Below are 20,982 nucleotides of genomic sequence, written 5' to 3' on the forward strand. Positions count from 1 at the left end.
GCAGGCTTGACCTCTGGCCAGAGCTTGCCCAATTTGCAGTCGAACTGTTGGCTTGCCCCTCATCCAGTGTCCTGTCCGAAAGGACGTTCAGCGCAGCAGGGGGGATCGTGACCGATAAGCGTACTCGCCTAGCTCACGACAGTGTTAACTACCTCACATTTCTAAAAATGAATGAGGCATGGATCTCGGAGGAATTCAACACATGTGACCAGTAGACCATGTATATGTCTATAAACAATTTTTTTAATCAAGCACACATACCTTCTTTCTTCATTTGGCTCACTTCCTTGTCCCAAAAAAGCACACCGTACTATATGCCCCTACCCTCCTCTTTGAAGAGGTTGAGCGGTGTCATATTTCTACTGGGGCTGCTTATGAGGGGATCACACCATCCCTGTGCTGTGCTGAGTTTCTCCTGGGCCTGCTTATTATGAGGGGATCACACCATCCCTGTGCTGTGATGACTTCCTCCTGGGGGTTCTTATTATGAGGGGATCACACCATCCCTGTGCTGTGCTGAGTTTCTCCTGGGCCTGCTTATTATGAGGGGATCACACCATCCCTGTGCTGTGCTGAGTTTCTCCTGGGCCTGCTTATTATGAGGGGATCACACCATCCCTGTGCTGTGCTGACTTACTCCTGGGGGTTCTTATTATGAGGGGATCACACCATCCCTGTGCTGTGCTGACTTACTCCTGGGGGTTCTTATTATGAGGGGATCACACCATCCCTGGCTGTGCTGATTTTCTCCTGGGCCTGCTTATTATGAGGGGATCACACCATCCCTGGCTGTGCTGATTTTCTCCTGGGCCTGTTTATTATGAGGGGATCACACCATCCCTGTGCTGTGCTGAGTTTCTCCTGGGCCTGCTTATTATGAGGGGATCACACCATCCCTGTGCTGTGCTGACTTCCTCTTGGGGGTTCTTATTATGAGGGGATCACACCATCCCTGTGCTGTGCTGAGTTTCTCCTGGGCCTGCTTATTATGAGGGGATCACACCATCCCTGTGCTGTGCTGAGTTTCTCCTGGGCCTGCTTATTATGAGGGGATCACACCATCCCTGTGCTGTGCTGAGTTTCTCCTGGGCCTGCTTATTATGAGGGGATCACACCATCCCTGTGCTGTGCTGACTTACTCCTGGGGGTTCTTATTATGAGGGGATCACACCATCCCTGTGCTGTGCTGACTTACTCCTGGGGGTTCTTATTATGAGGGGATCACACCATCCCTGGCTGTGCTGACTTACTCCTGGGGGTTCTTATTATGAGGGGATCACACCATCCCTGTGCTGTGCTGACTTACTCCTGGGGGTTCTTATTATGAGGGGATCACACCATCCCTGGCTGTGCTGATTTTCTCCTGGGCCTGCTTATTATGAGGGGATCACACCATCCCTGGCTGTGCTGATTTTCTCCTGGGCCTGCTTATTATGAGGGGATCACACCATCCCTGTGCTGTGCTGACTTCCTCCTGGGGCTGCTTACGGTGCTGCTGTCAGTGCTGTATATCACGGTGCTGGTGTGAGTGCTTAATGTCACGCTTCTGATGTCAGTGCTCTCTATCATGGTGCTGCTGTCAGTGCTGTATATCACGGTGCTGATGTCAGTGCTGTATGTCACGCTTCTGATGTCAGTGCTCTCTATCACGGTGCTGCTGTCAGTGCTGTATATCACGGTGCTGTCAGTGCTGTATGTCACGCTTCTGATGTCAGTGCTCTCTATCACGGTGCTGCTGTCAGTGCTGTATATCACGGTGCTGGTGTGAGTGATTTATGTCACGCTGCTGATGTCAGTGCTCTCTATCACGGTGTTGCTGTCAATGCTGTATGTCACGGTGCTGGTGTTAATGCTTTATGTCACGCTGCTGATGTCAGTGCTCTCTATCATGGTGCTGTTGTCAGATGACTCTATCACGGTGCAGGTGTCATTGCTGTATGTCACGCTGCTGGTGATCATCTCCTGCACCCTCTTCTTTGCCTACCCTGGTCCCTGACCTTCCCTCTCCTCCATTGCCTTCATGCGCTCCACAGTCCCATATAAAAAAGAATGCTTGTAGTTATCGATCCCAAATTCACCTCATACATGTGTTATATCATTGGCCATGTGGTGGGACTATGTTTGCCCAGCTAATAATTATTTTCTGGCTGCAAATTTGACCTAAAGGTTTGCGAAGTTCGCCTCCCATTGAAGTCAATGGGGCCCGCTGCGAACATTCGGTTTCGCGAACGATCGGCCTCGTTCGCGGTCCGCGTTCGCGAAACGTCCCGTCGGAAGTTCGTCCATCACTATTCCCGACTGACTTTTGGCAGAGTTCCGATGGACTTCCAAATGACTTGCTCACACACGAATGGACTAAGGCCGTGTGAAAGTCCGCTCGTTTTGAACGTGATGACGTAATACGGGACTAAAAAAGGAAGTTCAATAGCTTCCTAACAGTAAAATCAGTCTGTATATACAGTAAAACAGGCTGATTATACTCACTGTGGAACCTAAGGGGTTAATCCTGCACATTGGCCTCAATCTAGCTGCTGGTAGAACAGAGCCTTGGGGGCAAACTGCACATGCTCAGTTTGGTGTGTATTGCTAGAGAGTTTTTTTTTTTTCTTGGAATAGTGCATGTGATCATCACAGGGCCAATCAGCACTATCCAGAAAGAGGGTCAGGGGTCTTGCAGCCTCATAGGACAGTCAGGGGAGAATGAAAACTCCTCCTACAAGATTTAACCAGACACTGATAGAAGTCACAAGACTGCTCTAACTGCTGATGAGCAAAGGTATTTAGGAGTTTATATTTACTAAAACTATTGCATTTCCATGTTCTTTGTACTATTGGAGAACAGATATAGTGAATGCAGAGTCCTAGGTTTAGTAACACTTTAATGTTGGAACTGGCATCACATCAAGAAGGTCATGTCCAAAAAAGGATGAGAGTGAGATGTTTTATGATCAGGTGTAATTATAAAGGCTGCGCGGATGGTGAGCATCGCCCCGATGTGTCAGTCTTCATAACAAACTACGTTTCTAGGGTGGGTCCTTTAAAATCTGCCATCTACATAAGCTCTAACCTGCTGTTGTCAGAGATTTTTGAGTGGAACTTCACCCTAAACAGGAAGTCCCACTTTTAAGAATCTCCTCCTCCTCTAACAATATTGGAGGTTCATTTTTTTTTTGGGGGGGGGTAAGCAGACACCTAGGTTTGGCTGCTCCCACTTCCACTGTACATTGTCTCCCCTTCCTGCCTGCAACCTCTTGGAACAGGTCACAGGTCCTCAGAGACTGCTGGACCATCCTCAAAATGCAGTGCGACTTGTGCATGCGCAGTGGGGAGCAGGCTGTGAAGCCACAGGGGGTCACAGACAGCTTTCCACAGTCAACATGGTGGTGTTGGGCTGCGGAGACCAGTGAAGAACCGGCCCAGGTGAAGACAGTGCTGGATTCCTTGAGAGGTAAGGCTCGGTTCACACTACCGCGACTTGGGATCCGACTTGTCAGACCTTAAGTCGCCCCAAGTCGCTTGACATCAGAAATTCCATTATAATCAATGAGAGCTGTCTTAATGTACACTACTGAAGTCGCTCTGACTTCAGAAAAGATTTCTGTACTACTTCAAGGCGACTTCTAGGCGAGTTGTACCCATAGAATTCAATGGAAGTTGCCTCCAAGTTGGATCTACATCTATATTGAGGCGACTTTACAGGAAAAGAAATTACAGTACCTGCCACGAGAATCTGTTTCCAGCTCGATCCCATCACGCTGGTTCTCGGCGACAGGGTACTGTACATCTGGCGCTGGCTGCAATAGGAAAAACACATTTTCCTACTGCAGCGAGCGCGAGAAAGAAGAGACGTCGCCTCTCTAATGAAAAAAAAAAAATCGGCATGGGTTCCCCTCCAAGGGGATACCAGACCCTTATCTGAGCAGGCAGCCCGGCCGGTCAGGAAAGGGGTGGGGACGAGCGAACGTCCCCCCTCCTGAACCGTACCAGGCCGCATGCCCTCAACATGGGGGGTGGGCCCTGCGGCCCCCCCACCCTAAAGCACCTTGTCCCCAAGTTGATGAGGATAAGGGCCTCTTCTCGACAACCCTGGCCGCTGGTTGTTGGGGTCTACGAGCGGGGGGCTTATCGGAATCTGGGAGCACCCTTTAATAAGGGGGCCCCCAGATCCCGGACCCGCCACCCTATGTGAATGAGTATAGGGTACATTTTACCCCTACCCATTCACCAGGTGTAAAAAGTGTCAATAAAATAACACACTAGACAGGTTTTTAAAGTAATTTATTAGGCAGCTCCGGGGGTCTCTCCGGCCTCTTCTACTGTTCTCCTGTGTCTTCTGCTGGGCTCCTCCGCTATCTTCTGCTGCTCTTTTTCTAGCATTGGCCTGGTCTTTTTCGACGTCTTCTTCCATCTTCTCTTCTTCCGATATTGACACAATGCTCTCTCCCACTGTAATGCTCTGTGCAAGATGAACAACGACTTATATAGGCATAGGGCGTGGTCACCAGGTGATGTCATCCGGTGACCCCGCCCATTATGATGTCACAGTCCCGAGAAATGCTGGGACTGTGACGTCATAAGGGGTGGGGTCACCCGGTGACCACACCCCATGCCTATATAAGTCGTTGCGCACCTCGCACACAGCATTACAGCAGGAGAGAGCTTCGTGTCAACATCGGAAGAAGAGAAGAGGGAAGAAGATGATGAAGGAGACCAGGCCAACGCTAGCAAAAGCGCGGCAAAAGAGCAGAAGATAGCAGAGGAGCCCAGCAGAAGGCATCGTAGTAAACAACAGTAAATAGGCGGATCCCCGTTCTGACAGGGGACAGCACTGAGATCGGCTGTTCCAAGTAATCAGGGACAGTGATCTCTGTCATGTCCCAGTGAGCCCATCCCCCACACAGTTAGAACACACCCAGGGAATACAGTTAACCCTTTGATCGCCAGTGTCATTTATACATTGATCAGTAATTTTTTTTAGCATTGATCACTCTACTGGTGTCACTGGTCCCCAAAATATGTCACTTAGGGTCAGATTTGTCCGCCGCAATGTCGCAGTCCTGCTAAAAATCGCAGATCCCCACTATCACCAGTGAAAAAAATAAAAAAATTAAAAGTCCCTAAATCGATCCCCTATTTTGTGGACACTGTAACTTTTGCACAAACAAACCAATATATGCTTATTGGGATTTTTTTTATCAAAAATATGTAGCAGAGTACATATTGGCCTAAACTGATGAATAAAGTAGTTTTTTATTACATTTTTTGGGGGTATGTATAATAGCAGAAAGTAAAAATTTTTGTTTTTGTTTAAAAATTGTCACTCATTTTTTTGCTTATAGTGCAAAAAATAAAAACCACAGAGGTGATCAAATACCACCAAAGGGAAGCTCTATTTGTGGGGAAAAAAGGACATACATTTTGTTTGGGTACAGCATCGCACAGCCGCGCAATTGTCAGTTAAAGCAACGCAGTGCTGTTGGTCTGATCTATAGAGTTGTATATAAAATGCACTTCTTATCTATTAAAAAGTGTTTCCCAGTGCTAAACCTTTCATCCAATTTCTAAATGGCTGCATTTGTACATTTCAAAAGCCAATATAAAAGAATAGTAGTGGTAAAAAAGCACTTGTGGGTTTAACCAATCGTGTTTTTTTGTTCAATTCTCCTTTAACCACTTGCCGACCGGCTCCTGTCCATATACGTCAGAACTTTGAAGAGGGATATCTCTGTAATGGCAGCAGCTTCTGCCACAACCGGGATATCCATCTTTTCAGGAGCTGGTTGTGTTTACGATAATGGTGATCTCTGCGGCGGATTCGCCGCGAGATCACTGTTATCAGTGGAGGGAGAGGGGCCCCCTCCCACAGCTTACCGGAGCCGTCGGCAGCGCGGAGGTGATCGGGTCCTCTCGGTGCCAGGGTATGGAGATGAGTGAGGCTAAGATGGCCCCCACCCATCTCCATAACATAGCAGGGCGGAAGTGACGTCAAAACGTCACTTCCGCCCATAGCTCTTAAAAGGCACATTTTTTTCAAAGTAATTTTTTCAAATGTCAATTTTTTTTATTTTTTTATTGCATTTTAGTCCAAATATAGGATCTGAGGACTTTTTGACCCCAGATCTCATATTTAAGAGGACCTGTCACGCTTTTTTCTATTACAAGGGATGTTTACATTCCTTGTAATAGGAATAAAAGTGATCCAGATTATTAATTATTTTTAAAAACAGTGAAAAAATTTATAAAATTAAGTAAAATAAATAAGAAAAAAATAAACAAATTTTAAAGCGATCTGTCCCAACGAGCTCGCACGCAGAAGCAAACACATACGTGAGTAGCGCCTGCATATGAAAACGGTGGTCAAACCACACACGTGAGGTATCGCTGCGAGAGCAATAATTCTAGCCCTAGACCTCCTCTGTAACGCAAAACATTCAACCTGTAGAATTTTTAAAACATTCCTATGGAGATTTTTGAGGGTAAAAGTTTGAAGTTTGACACCATTCCACGAGGGGCACAATTTTCAAGCGTGATATGTTGGGTATCAATGTACTAACATTATCTTTCACAATATAAAACCCAAAAAATTGGACTAACTTTACTATTGTCTTATTTTTTTATTTTAAAAAAAGTGATTTATTTCGAAAAAAAAAGTGCGCTTGTAAGACTGTTGCGTAAATACGGTGTGAAAAAAAGTATTGCAGTGACCGCCATTTTATTCTCTAGGGTGTTAGAAAAAAACAATATATAATGTTTGGGGGTTCTAAGTAATTTTCTAGCAACAAACATGTTGTGTCTAGTTTTAAACATGTAAACACCTAAACCAAAACGAGGCTGATCCTTAAGGACTCATTCACACCTGAGTGTAGCTTTTTTTCAGCGTTTTGTGCGTATTTGCGCGTTTCCATACAGTGTTTTTAAGCTTTGGCGTTTTTTTTTTATTAGCCAATAGGAAAAATTATCATCTGTTTAATCATTTGTTGCTATGTTTTAGATTTTGTCATCTGCCTCCTGCTCCAAAAACGCCCACATCTGCCCAATTTGAGCGACAAAAAAAGGTCCAGAACTTGTTTGAGCTTCTGGCTTCAGGCAACTTGGAGTGGAGATGAGAACCATCTCCATAGAGAATAATGGATTTTTTCCCCTCAAGCGTTTTGTAGCTTGAGGCTTCAAGCTACAAAACGCTCAGGTGTGAATGGGGCCTAAGTGGTTAAGTTGGCATGCCAGGGGGGTGTGCCCTATGCCTGCATACTTTTGCTGCTAGGTGTCCCTCAATCCCATCTCAAAAAATTGGGAGGTATGCGATTAAGGATGAGCTCAGGCTTGTTCGCACACTCCACGTGCAGAGCCCGCCAGGAAGTTGGCGCAGCGCTGCGCTAATCACAGGCAGTGAGACATTGCCCGATCTCTGCAGCCGTGTCTCACTGCCTGTGATTAGCTCAGCGCTGCGCCGACTTGCTGGCGGGCTCTGCACGTGGAGTGTGCGAACACACCGCAGCTCACCCTTAATCGCATACCTCACAATTTTTTTAGATGGGAATGAGGGACACCTAGCAGCAAAAGTATGCAGGCATAGGGTACACCCCCCTGGCATGCCACCTTAACCACTTAAAGCGGGATTCCACCCTAAAGTGGAACCTCCGCTGATCGGATCCCTCCCCCCCTCCGGTGTCACAATTGACACCTTTCAGGGGGGAGGGGGGTGGAGATACCTGTCAAAGACAGGTATTTTCACCCACTTCCGGGCATAGACTCCCGTGGGAGTCTACGCCATTTCCTGCCCTGCCGGGCTGTCTGCTGGGACACAGGTCCCAGTGACAGCGCGGAGATTTCCTATTGCGCGGCGCGGCTCGCGCATGCGCAGTAGGGAACCGGGAAGTGAAGCCGATTCGCTTCACTTCCTGATTCCCTCACCTAGAATGGTGGCGACAGCAGCCGAGAGCCGAGCGATCGATCGGCCTCGGCTGCCGGCATCGCTGGAACCCAGGACAGGTGAGTGTCCATTTATTAAAAGTCAGCAGCTGTAGTATTTATAGCTGCTGGCTTTTAATATTTTTTTTGGTGGAATCCCTCTTTAAGGACCTATATGCGAAGATGCCACACAGAAGTCACTATTCACGGCAGATGGTTCTGAAGGAAGGGCGCGGGTATGTCGTTCCTTCAGAGCGCATTCGCTGGTGACGTCATAAACTAAATATCTCCTACCGTGCATATTTAGGAGATATTTACAGTACCTACAGGTAAGCCTTATTATAGGCTTACCTGTAGGTGAAACATAAGAACTTGTACTAACACTTTAATAGAGTTGAGTGTGGTGGAATCAGAACGAGGCTTGGTACGCACAGCTCCGCGGTGTCACGTGTCCTGGTCCCTGTCAGCCTCCGTAGGGTCTGTGTTGTGTCCTACGTAGTGCAGCGGCGCCAAAGCCGAGTGATCGGAGTTCGGGCGGCTGTCATCGGGCACTTCCAGTATGGCCAGCCGGAGATCCACCGGTGGGGAGGAGCAGGGGGACGCTTTCATGGACGGAGACGGAGCTGGAGATCGGGACAATGGGAACCGACGGGAGATCCGACACAAGTACCGGGAACTCATGCAGAACATGCACCGTGAGTGTCCTGGGGGGGGCGAGCACTGCTCGGTATAGGGCTGATCGCCATCTCGGTGCCCATCGGTGCCAGGAAGTTACACTAGACTTAGAAAATGCCTGGTAAAGGGCCACGAACCTTTCAGGTGCCATTAACCACTTGACCGCTGGAAGATTTACCCCCCTTCATGACCAGGCCATTTTTCGTGTTTAACTGATAATTGCGCGGTCATGTGGGGGGGGGGGGGGGGGGGGAGTCCTTGCACTTTTTTTATGCAAATCTAATGTGAGCCATACAACTGTATGGGAGAACTAGCATTGCACAGACATCGTATGTGATCGGCACAGCAAGTCAGGTGCAAATCACATGCGATGTCTGTGATCGTTTAGTGTGAACCCAGGCTTAAGGATAAGTTCACCTTTTGGGGAAAAAAAAAAATGCATGTTCTTTTGCAGATTAAAAAAAAAAAATTGCATTTATTTTTATTTTTTTCTTAGGGGCCTGCAGACTCTTAAGCTGGATACACACTATACAATTTTCTTCAGATTTACCAAAACTATATAATATGAGGTCAAACCTTAAGAGTTTTAATTTGTTTGCAATTAGGCAGGCCCTTCTACTACATGGTTTTGGTAAATCTAAAGGAAATCAGACAACAAAAGTATAATGTGATTGCCATCGAATCTCCAGTTTGGGCAGAACCCCCACTTGGTTGAACTGACCTCTTTGGAACCCATCCATTGTTTTTCGCATTTATTTATCTTGTTCACTTCATTGTTGACATTGTCACACAATTCATTTTATTTATTATTATTTCTTTAGCGCTACATTCTCTATTCACTGTTTATCTGAATGTCACATTTTAGTGTAGCTGCTTGTTTTCTTTTGTTATACAGTAGCGTAATATTTTTTTCCCACATATTTTCATTCACAACTCTGCCCCGAGCCACATCACCAATCTTGTCTCCAAATATCACCCAAATCGTCCTCTCAGGACCTCCTGTTCTCAGGCTTCCTTGTCTCCTCCTCCCATGCTCATCTCCAGGATTTCTCTAGAGCCTCTCCCATCCTCTGGAACTCTCTACCTCAATCTGTCTGGCTATCCCCTACTCTTGCTACCTTCAGGCGATTCCTGAACACTCATCTCTTCAGGGAAGCCTATCACGTCTCCAACTAATCTTCTATCACTTACATCAGCTCATTTCCCACAGTTACAACCTTTTGTACCACCCGCCCCACCCTATTAGATTGTAAGCTCTTCTGAGCAGGGCCCTCTTAACTTGTATTTTATTTTATTGTAACTGTATTATCGCCCTTTTATATTGTAAAGTGCTGTGTAAACTGTTGGCGCCATATAAATCCTGAATAATAATAATGTTTTTTTTGTTATTTTTTTTTTGCAGAGAACAGGGATGACATGCTCAGCTCCCGTAGTAACAGGCTGACCGAGACCTTGGAACAAGCCAATAAACTCTTTGAAGGAGGCAAGTGGCCAGTTCTTCATTTTTTTTTATTTAATATATTAAAGCTGAAGCTTAGTTATGGCATATTTTACATTAGTTAGATTGATCCAGTGTGGACCAATGTAATTATGTATGTTTAACCCTTTCATGACTAAGCCTTTTTTTTTTACATTTGGTGTTTACAAGTTAAAATCCATACTTTTTGCTAGAAAATTACTTAGAACCCCCAAACATATTATATATATATATATATCAGAGAATCTAGAGAACAAAACGGTGGTTGTTGCAATATTTTATGTCACGGTATTTGTGCAGCGGTGTTTTAAACGCAACTTTTTGGGAAAAGGGACACTCATGAATTTGTAAAAAACGAAACAGTAAAATTAGCCCAATTTTTTATTTTATTTTTTTACATAATGTGAAAGATAATACGCTGAGTAAATGGATACCAAACATGTCACACTTTATAATTGCACGCACTCGTGGAATGACGACAAACTACGGTACCTAAAAATCTCAATAGGCAATGTTTTAATTTTTTTTCCAGTTACCAGGTTAGAGTTATAGAGGAGGTCTAGTGCTAGAATTATTGCTCTCGCTCTGACGATCACGGCGATACCTCACATGTTTGATTTGAACACAGTTTACATATGCAGGCACCACTTCCGTATGCGTTTTCTTTGCTACGTGAGCTCGCGGGGACAGGGGGCGCTTTAAAAATTATTATTTTTTTTATTATTTATTTTAAAATTATTATTATTTTTTTTTTTTTATCACTTTTATTGCTGTTACAAGGAATGTAAACATCCCTTGTGACAGTGACAGGTACTCTTTATGGAGGGATCGGGGGTCTAAAAGACCCCCGATCCCTCCTTTACACTTCAAAGTATTCAGATCGCCGTTATTGGCGATTCTGAATACTGTATATATTTTTAAATCCGGCACCATTGGCAGCCGAGTAAATGGGAAGTCAGAGGCATCGGATGTTTGATTAGGGCTCCCAATTGAACGGGAGCCCCAGTAAGAGCGGCGGGAGGCGGCAGGAGGGGGGGAACGTCCCCTTTCACTCCTCCAGCATAACAGCCGAGCGGCTTTTAGCCACATCAGTTGTTATGGCTGGAAAGCCGATCGCCCGCTCTAAAAATCAGTACCGGGATGATGCCTGCAGGTGCGGGCATCATCCTGGTATAACCCCCGGAAGAAGAGTAAGCATATCTGCGTACGCTCGGTGGCAAGGGGATAATACCTGTGGGATCCCTATGGAAGCTGGAAACCATTGTAATAGGCGCTGCTGCTACAGTGATCTCCACTAATTTCCAAGTCCTGTGCCAAGCTGCTGCCCTGCTGCATTGTGAACACAGGAGGTAACTCGCTTAGGTACCATTCAGAGAACACTTTTTGCATCATCCTCATCCTGACAAATTGCAGAGAAAATGCAAAGTATTCTCTGCATCCCACTGTGTTTTCTAAGCAGCAGGGCAGCCACTTGGCACAGGACCTGAATGCTTCCATGTTGCGGCACAGTGCTCTCAATAGACAACATACTCCAGTGGTTCCATCCATTCAGAGTGCAGTGTGCATGCATCGGTGACATCACCGGCCACTAAAAATGTGAATATCTTCTAAACTGTTTAAGAGATCCTTACTGTTATTACAGGTAAGCCTTGTACATGTAGGCAGAGTTTACTACTGCTTTAATGAATATGTTCCATCTGTACGTTATAATTTCTGTATTTGCAATTTCAGTGTCCAAAGCCAGAGAAGCTGCACTTGACGCTCAGTTATTAGTTTTGGCATCAAACCTGGGGAAAGAGAAAGCCAGTCAACTCCGCACAGACCTGACAGTGTTTGACCCAAGTTCGTTTGCAGAGGATTTGGTAAGTTGTACTCGGATTAAGTTGTCAGAACGGGCATTAAACTGAAATCCAGGCAGATATAAAACACCAATTAATATTAATGCAATTGATTATTTTGGTTAAAGCCCAACTCTGTGAAAATGTAAAACGATCCCTTGCGGTGTGGCTGTGCTTGCCCTGCAAGGGTTACTAGTTAATTTTGTCTAGGGGAGAGAAGAAATAGTTTTACTTACCTGATCCTCCACTCCTCTAGCAGATGGTGCCCCCCTAATGCTCCAGCTGTGGACTGTCCTTGGCGTCATCATGTCCAGTGCACAGCTACGGACCCTGCTTTGGCCTTGATGTCAAGACCCTAGAACTCTGGAGCGTGGGGGAGAAGGAACTGAGGTGAATCGGGTAGGTAGGTCCTTCTTTTTTTTTTTTTTTTTTTTTGTTACCCTACAGTAGACTAAAATGAGCAATGTAACCCTTGCAGGCACAACAGCACTGCAAAGGATGATTTTTCATATATTTTTTTTTTTTTTTTTTTTTTTTTTTTTTTTTTTTTAGCTGTTTGGAGTTGAGCTTTAATAAAAAAATAATTATATTTAGACACAAGTGCCTGATTTGGAAAAATGGGAAATAACGCGCTAGATAGCATGAGAAAGAAATAGAAAAAAACTGCAGAAAATAAATAAAATGAAGCCGCTGCTAAAACCCTAATATGTACATGTACAAATATAGAATTCAATGTAGCAGCGCTATAAAAAATAAAATAAAACAAGGAAAAATAGTGACTGATCCAAAACAGTGAATGTGTGTGAACTACAACACACAGCAACATGTGTGTGAAAATTAGTAGTCCATAAAAAGCACATCAGTGTAGATTCTTGTGATATACACCTCTCAAAGACAGTGCACCTCCACCACATAAAATGTGCACCATGCTTACCAAAGGGCAAGCTCTTATGAGCATCCAGGGCCTCTGTCTGGAGGGGTGTTGAATGTCCGCAGGTATTGCTTGAGCTAAAAAACACTTGAGCTAAGCACCAAACGAGCAGGGAGACTCGAACATCACACCACCAGGAGGATAGAACCGGCATTACCCAGAAATATTAAAAGACTCTCCATAGTGTAAAACGTACCAAAAGGTTTATTAAAGCTTTTTAAAATTTCACCTTCAGAAGTGATGTTTAAAACGGTCAAGAGAAAACAGCCAGCCGGCTTGCGAACACCCATCCACTGAGTACAGCGCAATGACGTCAGTGCGTCAAACCTTCTTACGCGCGTTTTGTCACAATCTGACGTTGTCTCGGGGGAACCCCTCTCTTCCCTGATTAGCTAACTGACTTTGATAACCATTGGAGCCAGTGGCGCTGCTTAGGAGGAGAGTCCCGGACGGCTTAAACACTCATGGACATCGCTGGAGAGATATGGGGTTTAGGTAAGTAATTAGGGGGTGCTGGAGAGGCTGCTACACACAGGCTTTTCATCTTGATGCATAGAATGCATTAAGATAAAAAAACTTCTGAATTCACAACTCCTTTAGTTAAGATCAATCTGTGTTTCTCAACAAACTTTTTCTGTTAGTACAAAAATCCTTTTATTTCTTATTGCAGCTTACCTTCATGGGCATTAATCGGTTGGAAAATCCGGACAGTGACAGTGAAGATGAAGCATTTGCCAAAGGGTATCTTCCCCCAGATGCTTGGTATAAACTTGGAACTGGAGCCACTAAATATTTCAAAAGAACTCCCACCTTTCATTTCATGTGAGTGACAGACTGAGCCATTGCAATTCAGAACAGAGCGGAGTAAACTTAAAGAGGGATTTCACTGGGAAAAAATGTATTAAAAGCCAGCAGCTATAAATGCTACAGCTGCTGACTTTTAATAAATGGACACTCACCTGTCCCGGGGTCCAGCGATGTCGGCAGCCGAGGCCAATCGATCTCTCGGCTGCTGCCGCTGCCATTCTAGGTGAGGGAATCGGGAAGTGAAGCGTCGCGGCTTCACTTCCCGGTTCCCTACTGCACATGCGCGAGTCGCGCAGCGCACTAGGAATGGTCCGCGCTGTCTCTGGGACCCGTGTGTGTCCCAGAAGAGGCATAGACTCCCGTGGGGGAGTCTATGCCTGGAAGTGGGTGCAAATACCTGTCTTAGACAGGTATCTGCACCCCCTCCCCCCTAAAATGTGCCAACTGTGACATCGGAGGGGGGGAGGGTTCCGATGAGCAGAAGCTCCACTTTAGGGTGGAACTACGCTTTAATTTGGGTCAGTCTTAAATCTCATTTCTACTTTTTTACTTCTCTAGGCTGGGATCCTTTAAGACAGAACCTGCTGTAGTTCGGCAAAGAATTGAACGCCAACGGAGGGCTGAAAGAGTTGAAGAGAAGAGAGCGATGCCAGCACAGGTATGAGGCATTTTAGAAATAAACTCAGGGCTCTGTAAGATATCTTGCACACGATACTCCTGTTTAAGCATTTAATTTTTCAGACATTTTAAAAATGTTTTTTTTTTAATGTATTTTTGCACGTGCGTGAAAATCTATTCTCGCGTTTTTGTTCTGCGCAATATGTGAATGGACATTTGCACACATTTGTGCACATTCACGCGTATTTGCGTAAATTATTGACCAAAAAATGCTTGTTTTGCTATTTTGTTACTGAAGAATTTTGTTACTGAAGAATGCACGGCTCTTGTTTACGCACCTGTGTGCATAGTCACATTACCATTAATAGGCTGTATTTTAGCTTAAAAAAAAAAAAACTACTGAGCTTTTTCAAGCTGCAATGTACGAAGAGGCCTTGCATGCAGTTCTTGTGATTGCACGCATGCATAGCTGATTACAGACAGTGTTGAAAATTAAAGCTTGGATGTGTATAGTATTCTCAGTACATCCATTGTGTGTTTTTTTTTTTTTTTTTTTTTTTTTCCTTTTAATTAACACATTTTAATAGTAAGGCAGGCCATAGACGATGCAAATGCACAAGTCCCCCATCAACACACCCCTCCTGCCAAGCAATTGTCTTCACCCGGTGGGGGCGGGTGGCTGAAGCTGCCCTCGCTGGTAGAAGGCCGATGGCTATAGCAGCTGCTTGCGATAATCACAAGTGAGTCCAGCAGCTGGCTGCAGGTAAGTCGATCAAATGATCAACTAGATACATTCAGCCTGCTCATTAGTGGTTTGAATATCGGCCGGTTCAGCAGGAACCATGTATGGCCATCCGAAGCCAGAAAATCTGATGTAAAAAAAAAAATATTTCTCTCATGGTGACAAATCAAATTTACACCTGTCTTGAAAGTTGCAATGCGATTGAGAGAAAGTTAGATACATGAGGTACACTGGGCTTGGAAAGTACACTCTGCTGTCCATCGACTTGCCCAGTGAAGAACTGGAGCAAGGTCTGGAAGCCACTCAACTCGATTCGGGTCATTGAGTTTTTAGTTTGGCTTAACCTCTAGAGATCCGCGATATAGCCGAATGATGGCTACAGCGCGGACCTGCATTGCCTGCTCGTCTCCTGAAGGGAGCGCTCTGTGATCAGCGAGTCTATGAGACTCGCTGGATCGCAGATTTGTGCAAGGGGTCACACCCGACCCCTTACCATGTGATCAGCTGTCAGCCAATGACAGCTGATCACGCGATGTCAACACAGCTGGTGATTGGCTATTTTTTCTCCTGCTGACAGTGAGGAGAAAAAAAAATGCCGATCACTGGCGGCAGTGAGCAGGACTTCAGTCCCGATCACTGTGATGTGCCGCCTACCAGTGCCCACCAGCGCCACCTCTCGGTGCCCACAATCAGTGCCTGGACAGTGCTGCTGCACATCAGTGCCGACTTATCTGTGCCTATTAGGGCCCACCAGTGCCACTTCATCAGTGCATATCAATGAAGCAGAAAAATTACCTGTTTGCAAAATTTTATAACAAACTATTAAGCATGATTTTTATTTTCAAAATTTTCTATCTTTTTTTTGTTTAGCAAAAAATAAAAACTCCTGCTGTGATTAAATACCACCAAAAGAAAGCTCTATTTGTGGGGAAAAAAATTATAAAAATGTAATTTGGGTACAGTGTTGTATGACCATTGTCATTCAAAGTGCGTCAGTGCTGAAAGCTGAAAATTGGTCTGTGCAGGAGGTGGGGGGGGGGGGGGGGGTTTAAGTGCCCAGTAAGCAAGTGGTTAATATAGCTACTTTGTACTAAAACAACCAATGTGTTTTCTGCCCTGATGAAGGTTTTTTTTATTTTTTTTTATTTTCTGATCCCCTAAATGCGTTGGTTGTGTGGTTTTTATTTATTTTATTTTTTTTGTATTATTTATTTATTTTTAATTTGAACTGTTTTTAGTCTGGCCCTCCTTTCATTTGTTCCTTTCTTTTCTGGTAACATGTTGGGGTACTCACCGAAGGATAGCGTGTCTGTTGTAGGCAACCTAACCTGAACCAGTGAGCTCTTCAAATATTTTTGCCCTCTCGCCTTCCTTTTTTTTAAAAATTTATTTATTTATTTATTTTTTGCGTAAATTAATTGCCATGGATTTTTGAGATATAAATCCTGACTGGTCCGAGTGAATATTAGTTGTAATAACAGTATTCAACATTAGGTATAATACCTTTGCCAACTTTTTTTGTATCGGTTTGCAACAGGGATATAGGCCTATAAGAACCTGGGTCCGATGGGTCTTTACCGGGTTTCAATAATAATATGGCATTTGCTTTAGTCATGGACATGGGTAGGCAATGTTGTTGTCGTCTAGCAGCATTCAACACAGTAGCCTCCCTGGCGGTATTCCCGAGTCTGACTCGGGGTAAGATTTAAATACCAGACTCGGGATCGCATCGCTGGATCCATGGAGGGGGTTACTTGCCTTGTCCCCTGGATCCTGCGATGTCTCCCCGCTGTGATCAGTGAGCCGTCCTCCGCTCGATCTGTCACATTGCCGGGCTCCGTTCCCTGCAAGCGCTGCGATGCACGGGGACGGAGTTCGGCGCCAAATTCAAAAAGTAAAATACACAGTATAGATACAGTATACTGTAATCTTACAGATTACAGTACTGTATCAAATAATTACACATCCCCTTTTGTCCCTAGTAGTTTGTCCAGTGTCCTGCATACAGTTTTATATTATAAATACTGTTCTTTATGCCAGGAAACTGGAGATTGTCCATAGCAACCAAAAAGTGTCCGTTTACATCAAAAGTGGTTCTAGACCAGCTAGAAAACAGCGATAATAAATTAGAATCACTCGCAGAATTGAGCGATAGTAATTTGTGGGGAAATTCATCATTAAACACTAAAAGTAATGACAGTGACAATTCTGCAACTCAGCATATTTCAGTGTTTTTGATTGGATTACATTATTGAATAATTTTTATTATTATTATTATATTATTTGTTATAATCATTTATAGTTATTTATTTAAAAAAAAAAAGATATATATATATATATATATATATATATATATATATATATATATATATATATATATATATATATATATATATATATATATATAAATTGTAATTGTGATATAGTTTATGATTTCATATTTCAAATTTTATCATACCCGGGATGTCTATTAGACTCTTGTTTGGACAAATTTAAGTGAATTATTTCTAAAAATTACAGGCCTACAATATAAAACGCCAAATCTTCATGCAAAATAATGGTACCACTTTCAGCACCTAAAATCTGAAATAATCATACCGCCAGGGAGGTTAAGTAGGGAGATGACTCCCACATACGGCTTATATACCTCTATGGGAAGGCCGTCATCACCTGGTACCTTGGAGTTCGGGAACAAACCAGTCCTCGGCTGTAATTCTTTCAATGTTAACGGGGAGTCCAAAAAGCGTTTGAGTGTCTGACAAGCAAGGCAGGTCCACCTTTTGCAAAAAAAGCATCCACAGAGTACTGTTGTTTAGGCTGATATAAATTAGAATAGAACTCTACTAGTTCATTCATAACTTGATCCAGAGAATTGACCACGGTCCCATTCCTTGTGCATAGGGCACCTATAGGCACGGAGGCCTGGTGAGATTGAACAATCATGGCTATTAGACGACCAGTCTGCTCTGCCACCTCATAAAATGCCAGTTTACTAAAGAGCCTTTTTCTACCCGCAGCTGAAGTGTTAATACGAACCATAGCTTACTGGGCAGAAATCCATGCCTCTCTAGTGGAGTTGGATGGGTCGGCAATAAATTCCGCTTCCAGTCGACTCGCCAGCTGTTGGGAGTTAGTTACCTTTTTAATATTTGCAATTTCAAATATGAACACGGCCCTCTCACTTCTTTGTATGAACTGCATCAAAATCTCAGTGCCTTTTGGATGCTTTTTCTTCGTTGGTGTACAGTAAAACCTTGGATTGCGAGCGTAATTCTTTCCGGAAACATGCTTGTAATCCGAAGCACTTGTATATCAAAGTGCATTTCCCCATAAGAAATAATGGAAACTCAGATGATTTGTTCCACAACCATTTATTTATAAGTCCTTCAGTTTATAGTCTATATAGAAAAATAATAGCAATGTGATAGGTTGTGTAATCATAAAATGTCTATCCACCAATGGCAGCCACCACAAGGGGATTGGAAGCAAAATCCTGCAGAAACTACAGAGTATAAAAGAGAAGAGAGGCGCCTCCAAGTGTAGCAATATGGTTACATTTAATGAAGGTACAACATTTAGCAACTAACATGGTTGATGATTAAGAGGCACTTTAGGTATGCAAGCATCCGGGTAAAGCTGTTCACATAGACTGTCCTCCGCACCGTCGGCTCTCACCACTGTCGGTCTGTAATCGTGACCAGGAAGACTACCCTGCGGTACCGCAAAAATATCTGATGCACACCTTGAGCATTCATTGAGAATTTCTACTAAATCCTTCACACCAGATATAGATGTGTTAGTTTATCAAAAACAGTGTCACATGTAGCACTAGTTTTATGTTTCTTTCTTTTACTTGTATAAGAAAATAATATTAGAAAATAAAATTAAGTTTTAATACTTGGGTACATTATCTTGCTAACTTGTGATCTTCTTCCAGTGTGGCCCAGGAGGGTGACAAGGTTTGCTCTGCTGTACGCTGTATGTTTTCATACAGTGGTTTCTTTTTGTGCCTGAGCGCTCTCCTTTTTATAGTTTGTATTCAGTTGACCTTTAATGAAGAGTGTATAGGTCCTAAAGCATCCAGGGTGTGCACAATTTTTAAGTGTGCCTATGCACATAAATGTACCTGTGTTTGTTGTCAGCAATGCAGTGTAGAACTCACCAGAACTCCCCCTTCAAAAGGCACACTTGGTAGTGCTTGTGCCCACTGCACCACATACCCGCACTTCAATTATCTGAGCATCTCTGGTCATATGCTTGACCCTGGTAAAATCCTGGTTTGTGTAACATATTGCGTGCATTACATGTTTTAAGCAGGGTCTTGTTTTTTTTGTTTTTTTTGTTCTGCATGAAATAAAATAAAATATATAATTTTGCATATTTTGTACTTTTTTTTAATTTTTTTTATTTATTTTTTTAGCTGAAAAAAATGGAAGAGTCTCACCAGGAAGCAACAGAAAAAGAAGTAGAGCGTATTCTGGGCTATCTACAGACCTATTTTAGAGAAGACCGTGAGTCTCAACTATTTGTTTTAAAGCGGTTGTATAGTCTTGATTTGAACATTTACCTACAGGTAAGCCTTACGGCTGTACGGTTTAGGAGATATTCCCCTGGCAATGCGCTGCTGACTGCAGCAGCGCATGCGCACAGAGGATTCTCTGCTGTAAGCCCGGCAGACGCCGGACCCTGCCGGAAAAATCTCCCGCGCACATGCACGGGAGTGGCGATATCGCTGCTCCGGCCACTCACAGCGCCGGAGCCGCGATATCCGGAAGACACGCAGAGGGAGCATGTCAGCTCCCTTGGCGCGTATCGAGTAAGATGTCGGGGGCTCGTCGTTCTAAGGTAAGTATTTCATAATGAGCTAGTATGCGGTGTATACTAGCTCATTATGCCTTTTGCCTTGCAGGTGTGAAAAAACATGTCAGCGGGTTTAGTACCGCTTTAATTTAATGGTTACCTTTTTTCCATTAAGGGCCAGTTCACACCACATGTATTTCAGTCCATATTTTTTTTCTGCATCAAAAAGCATGGAAAGTAGGTTATATGGTTTTCAGTGGCATAGTTCACACCAGTGCAGTCATTTCCAGGGCTTTCCAGTTCCAGAAAAAAAAAGTAGAACATGCTGCATTTTTTCTTGTACTGGAACACATTAAAAATGCACCGGACCGAGGTCAAGTGGAGAGAAAAAGAGCATCTGGAAACGTGTCAAAAACGTATTTAAAAACATGTGTGCTGAAACACATCCGGAGCAGATCTGCGGTGCGTTTTTTGGGGTGTGAACCAGCCCTTAGGCCGGGTTCACACCGCTGCGATGCGGGAACGCCGCGAATCCGCGGCGTTTTCCCGCATCGCACGACTCCCGCCGGCAGTTCACACTGCCCTATGCGAACGGCTGGGAGTGTCAATGATATGTTAATGACACCCCCAGATCCGTCCGCATATCGCAGTGCGATCTGCCGACTCGCACAAGAATCGGATCGCATGGTGTGAACGCCCATGCGATCCGATTCTGTTGCGGACGAAAAAAAGGGTCCCGTGCGAGTTTGCTGCGGGACCGCTGCGAGTTCAGCCATACTATCTGTATGGCTGAACTCGCAGCGCTACGGAGATCGGATGTGATTTGCGGTGCGAATCACATCCGGATCTCCCCCCACAGCAGTGTGAACCCAGCCTTAAACAAAACACTGGCGCATTAAATATGTAGACTGCTATTGTTGACCTCTCTTTTGGATGATGTTTACCATCTATCTATGTAAGTTTGCAGACTGCAGGGGGCAATTTACTGCCAAGTAACAATCCTATTCAGAAGCCGAGGTCGGCAATAGCAGATGCACTAGTCTGCCACAGGAAGTATACTGACTGGCATTCTTGCTGTAGGTGCAGCTAGAAAATTTTCATGATTCCTTGTAGCCACTTCAAAATTAAGCAATGACAGAGCAGATATTTCTCTTATAACATTTTGCATGTCGAAAGCTTTCCCTTC

At 44.2% G+C, this 20,982-nt stretch overlaps 1 protein-coding gene across 1 annotated transcript in view; it reads left to right on the forward strand.

Moving 5' to 3' along the window:
* Window positions 1–8,358: 8,358 nt before the first annotated feature.
* Window positions 8,359–20,982, forward strand: part of NSMCE4A (NSE4A component of SMC5/6 complex) — a 29,400-nt gene continuing 16,776 nt past the window's right edge. The window contains exons 1-6 of the mRNA XM_077455371.1: window positions 8,359–8,603; window positions 9,986–10,066; window positions 11,792–11,922; window positions 13,500–13,651; window positions 14,195–14,294; window positions 19,417–19,507. Coding sequence (XP_077311497.1) covers window positions 8,468–8,603; window positions 9,986–10,066; window positions 11,792–11,922; window positions 13,500–13,651; window positions 14,195–14,294; window positions 19,417–19,507 — 691 coding nt within the window. The 5' untranslated portion in view covers window positions 8,359–8,467. The remainder of the gene's footprint in view (window positions 8,604–9,985; window positions 10,067–11,791; window positions 11,923–13,499; window positions 13,652–14,194; window positions 14,295–19,416; window positions 19,508–20,982) is intronic.

The sequence above is a fragment of the Lithobates pipiens genome, unplaced genomic scaffold, assembly GCF_037356315.1.
Source record: "Lithobates pipiens isolate NorthernLeopardFrog02 unplaced genomic scaffold, aLitPip1_a1.2 Scaffold_25, whole genome shotgun sequence".
Lineage (NCBI taxonomy): Eukaryota > Metazoa > Chordata > Amphibia > Anura > Ranidae > Lithobates > Lithobates pipiens.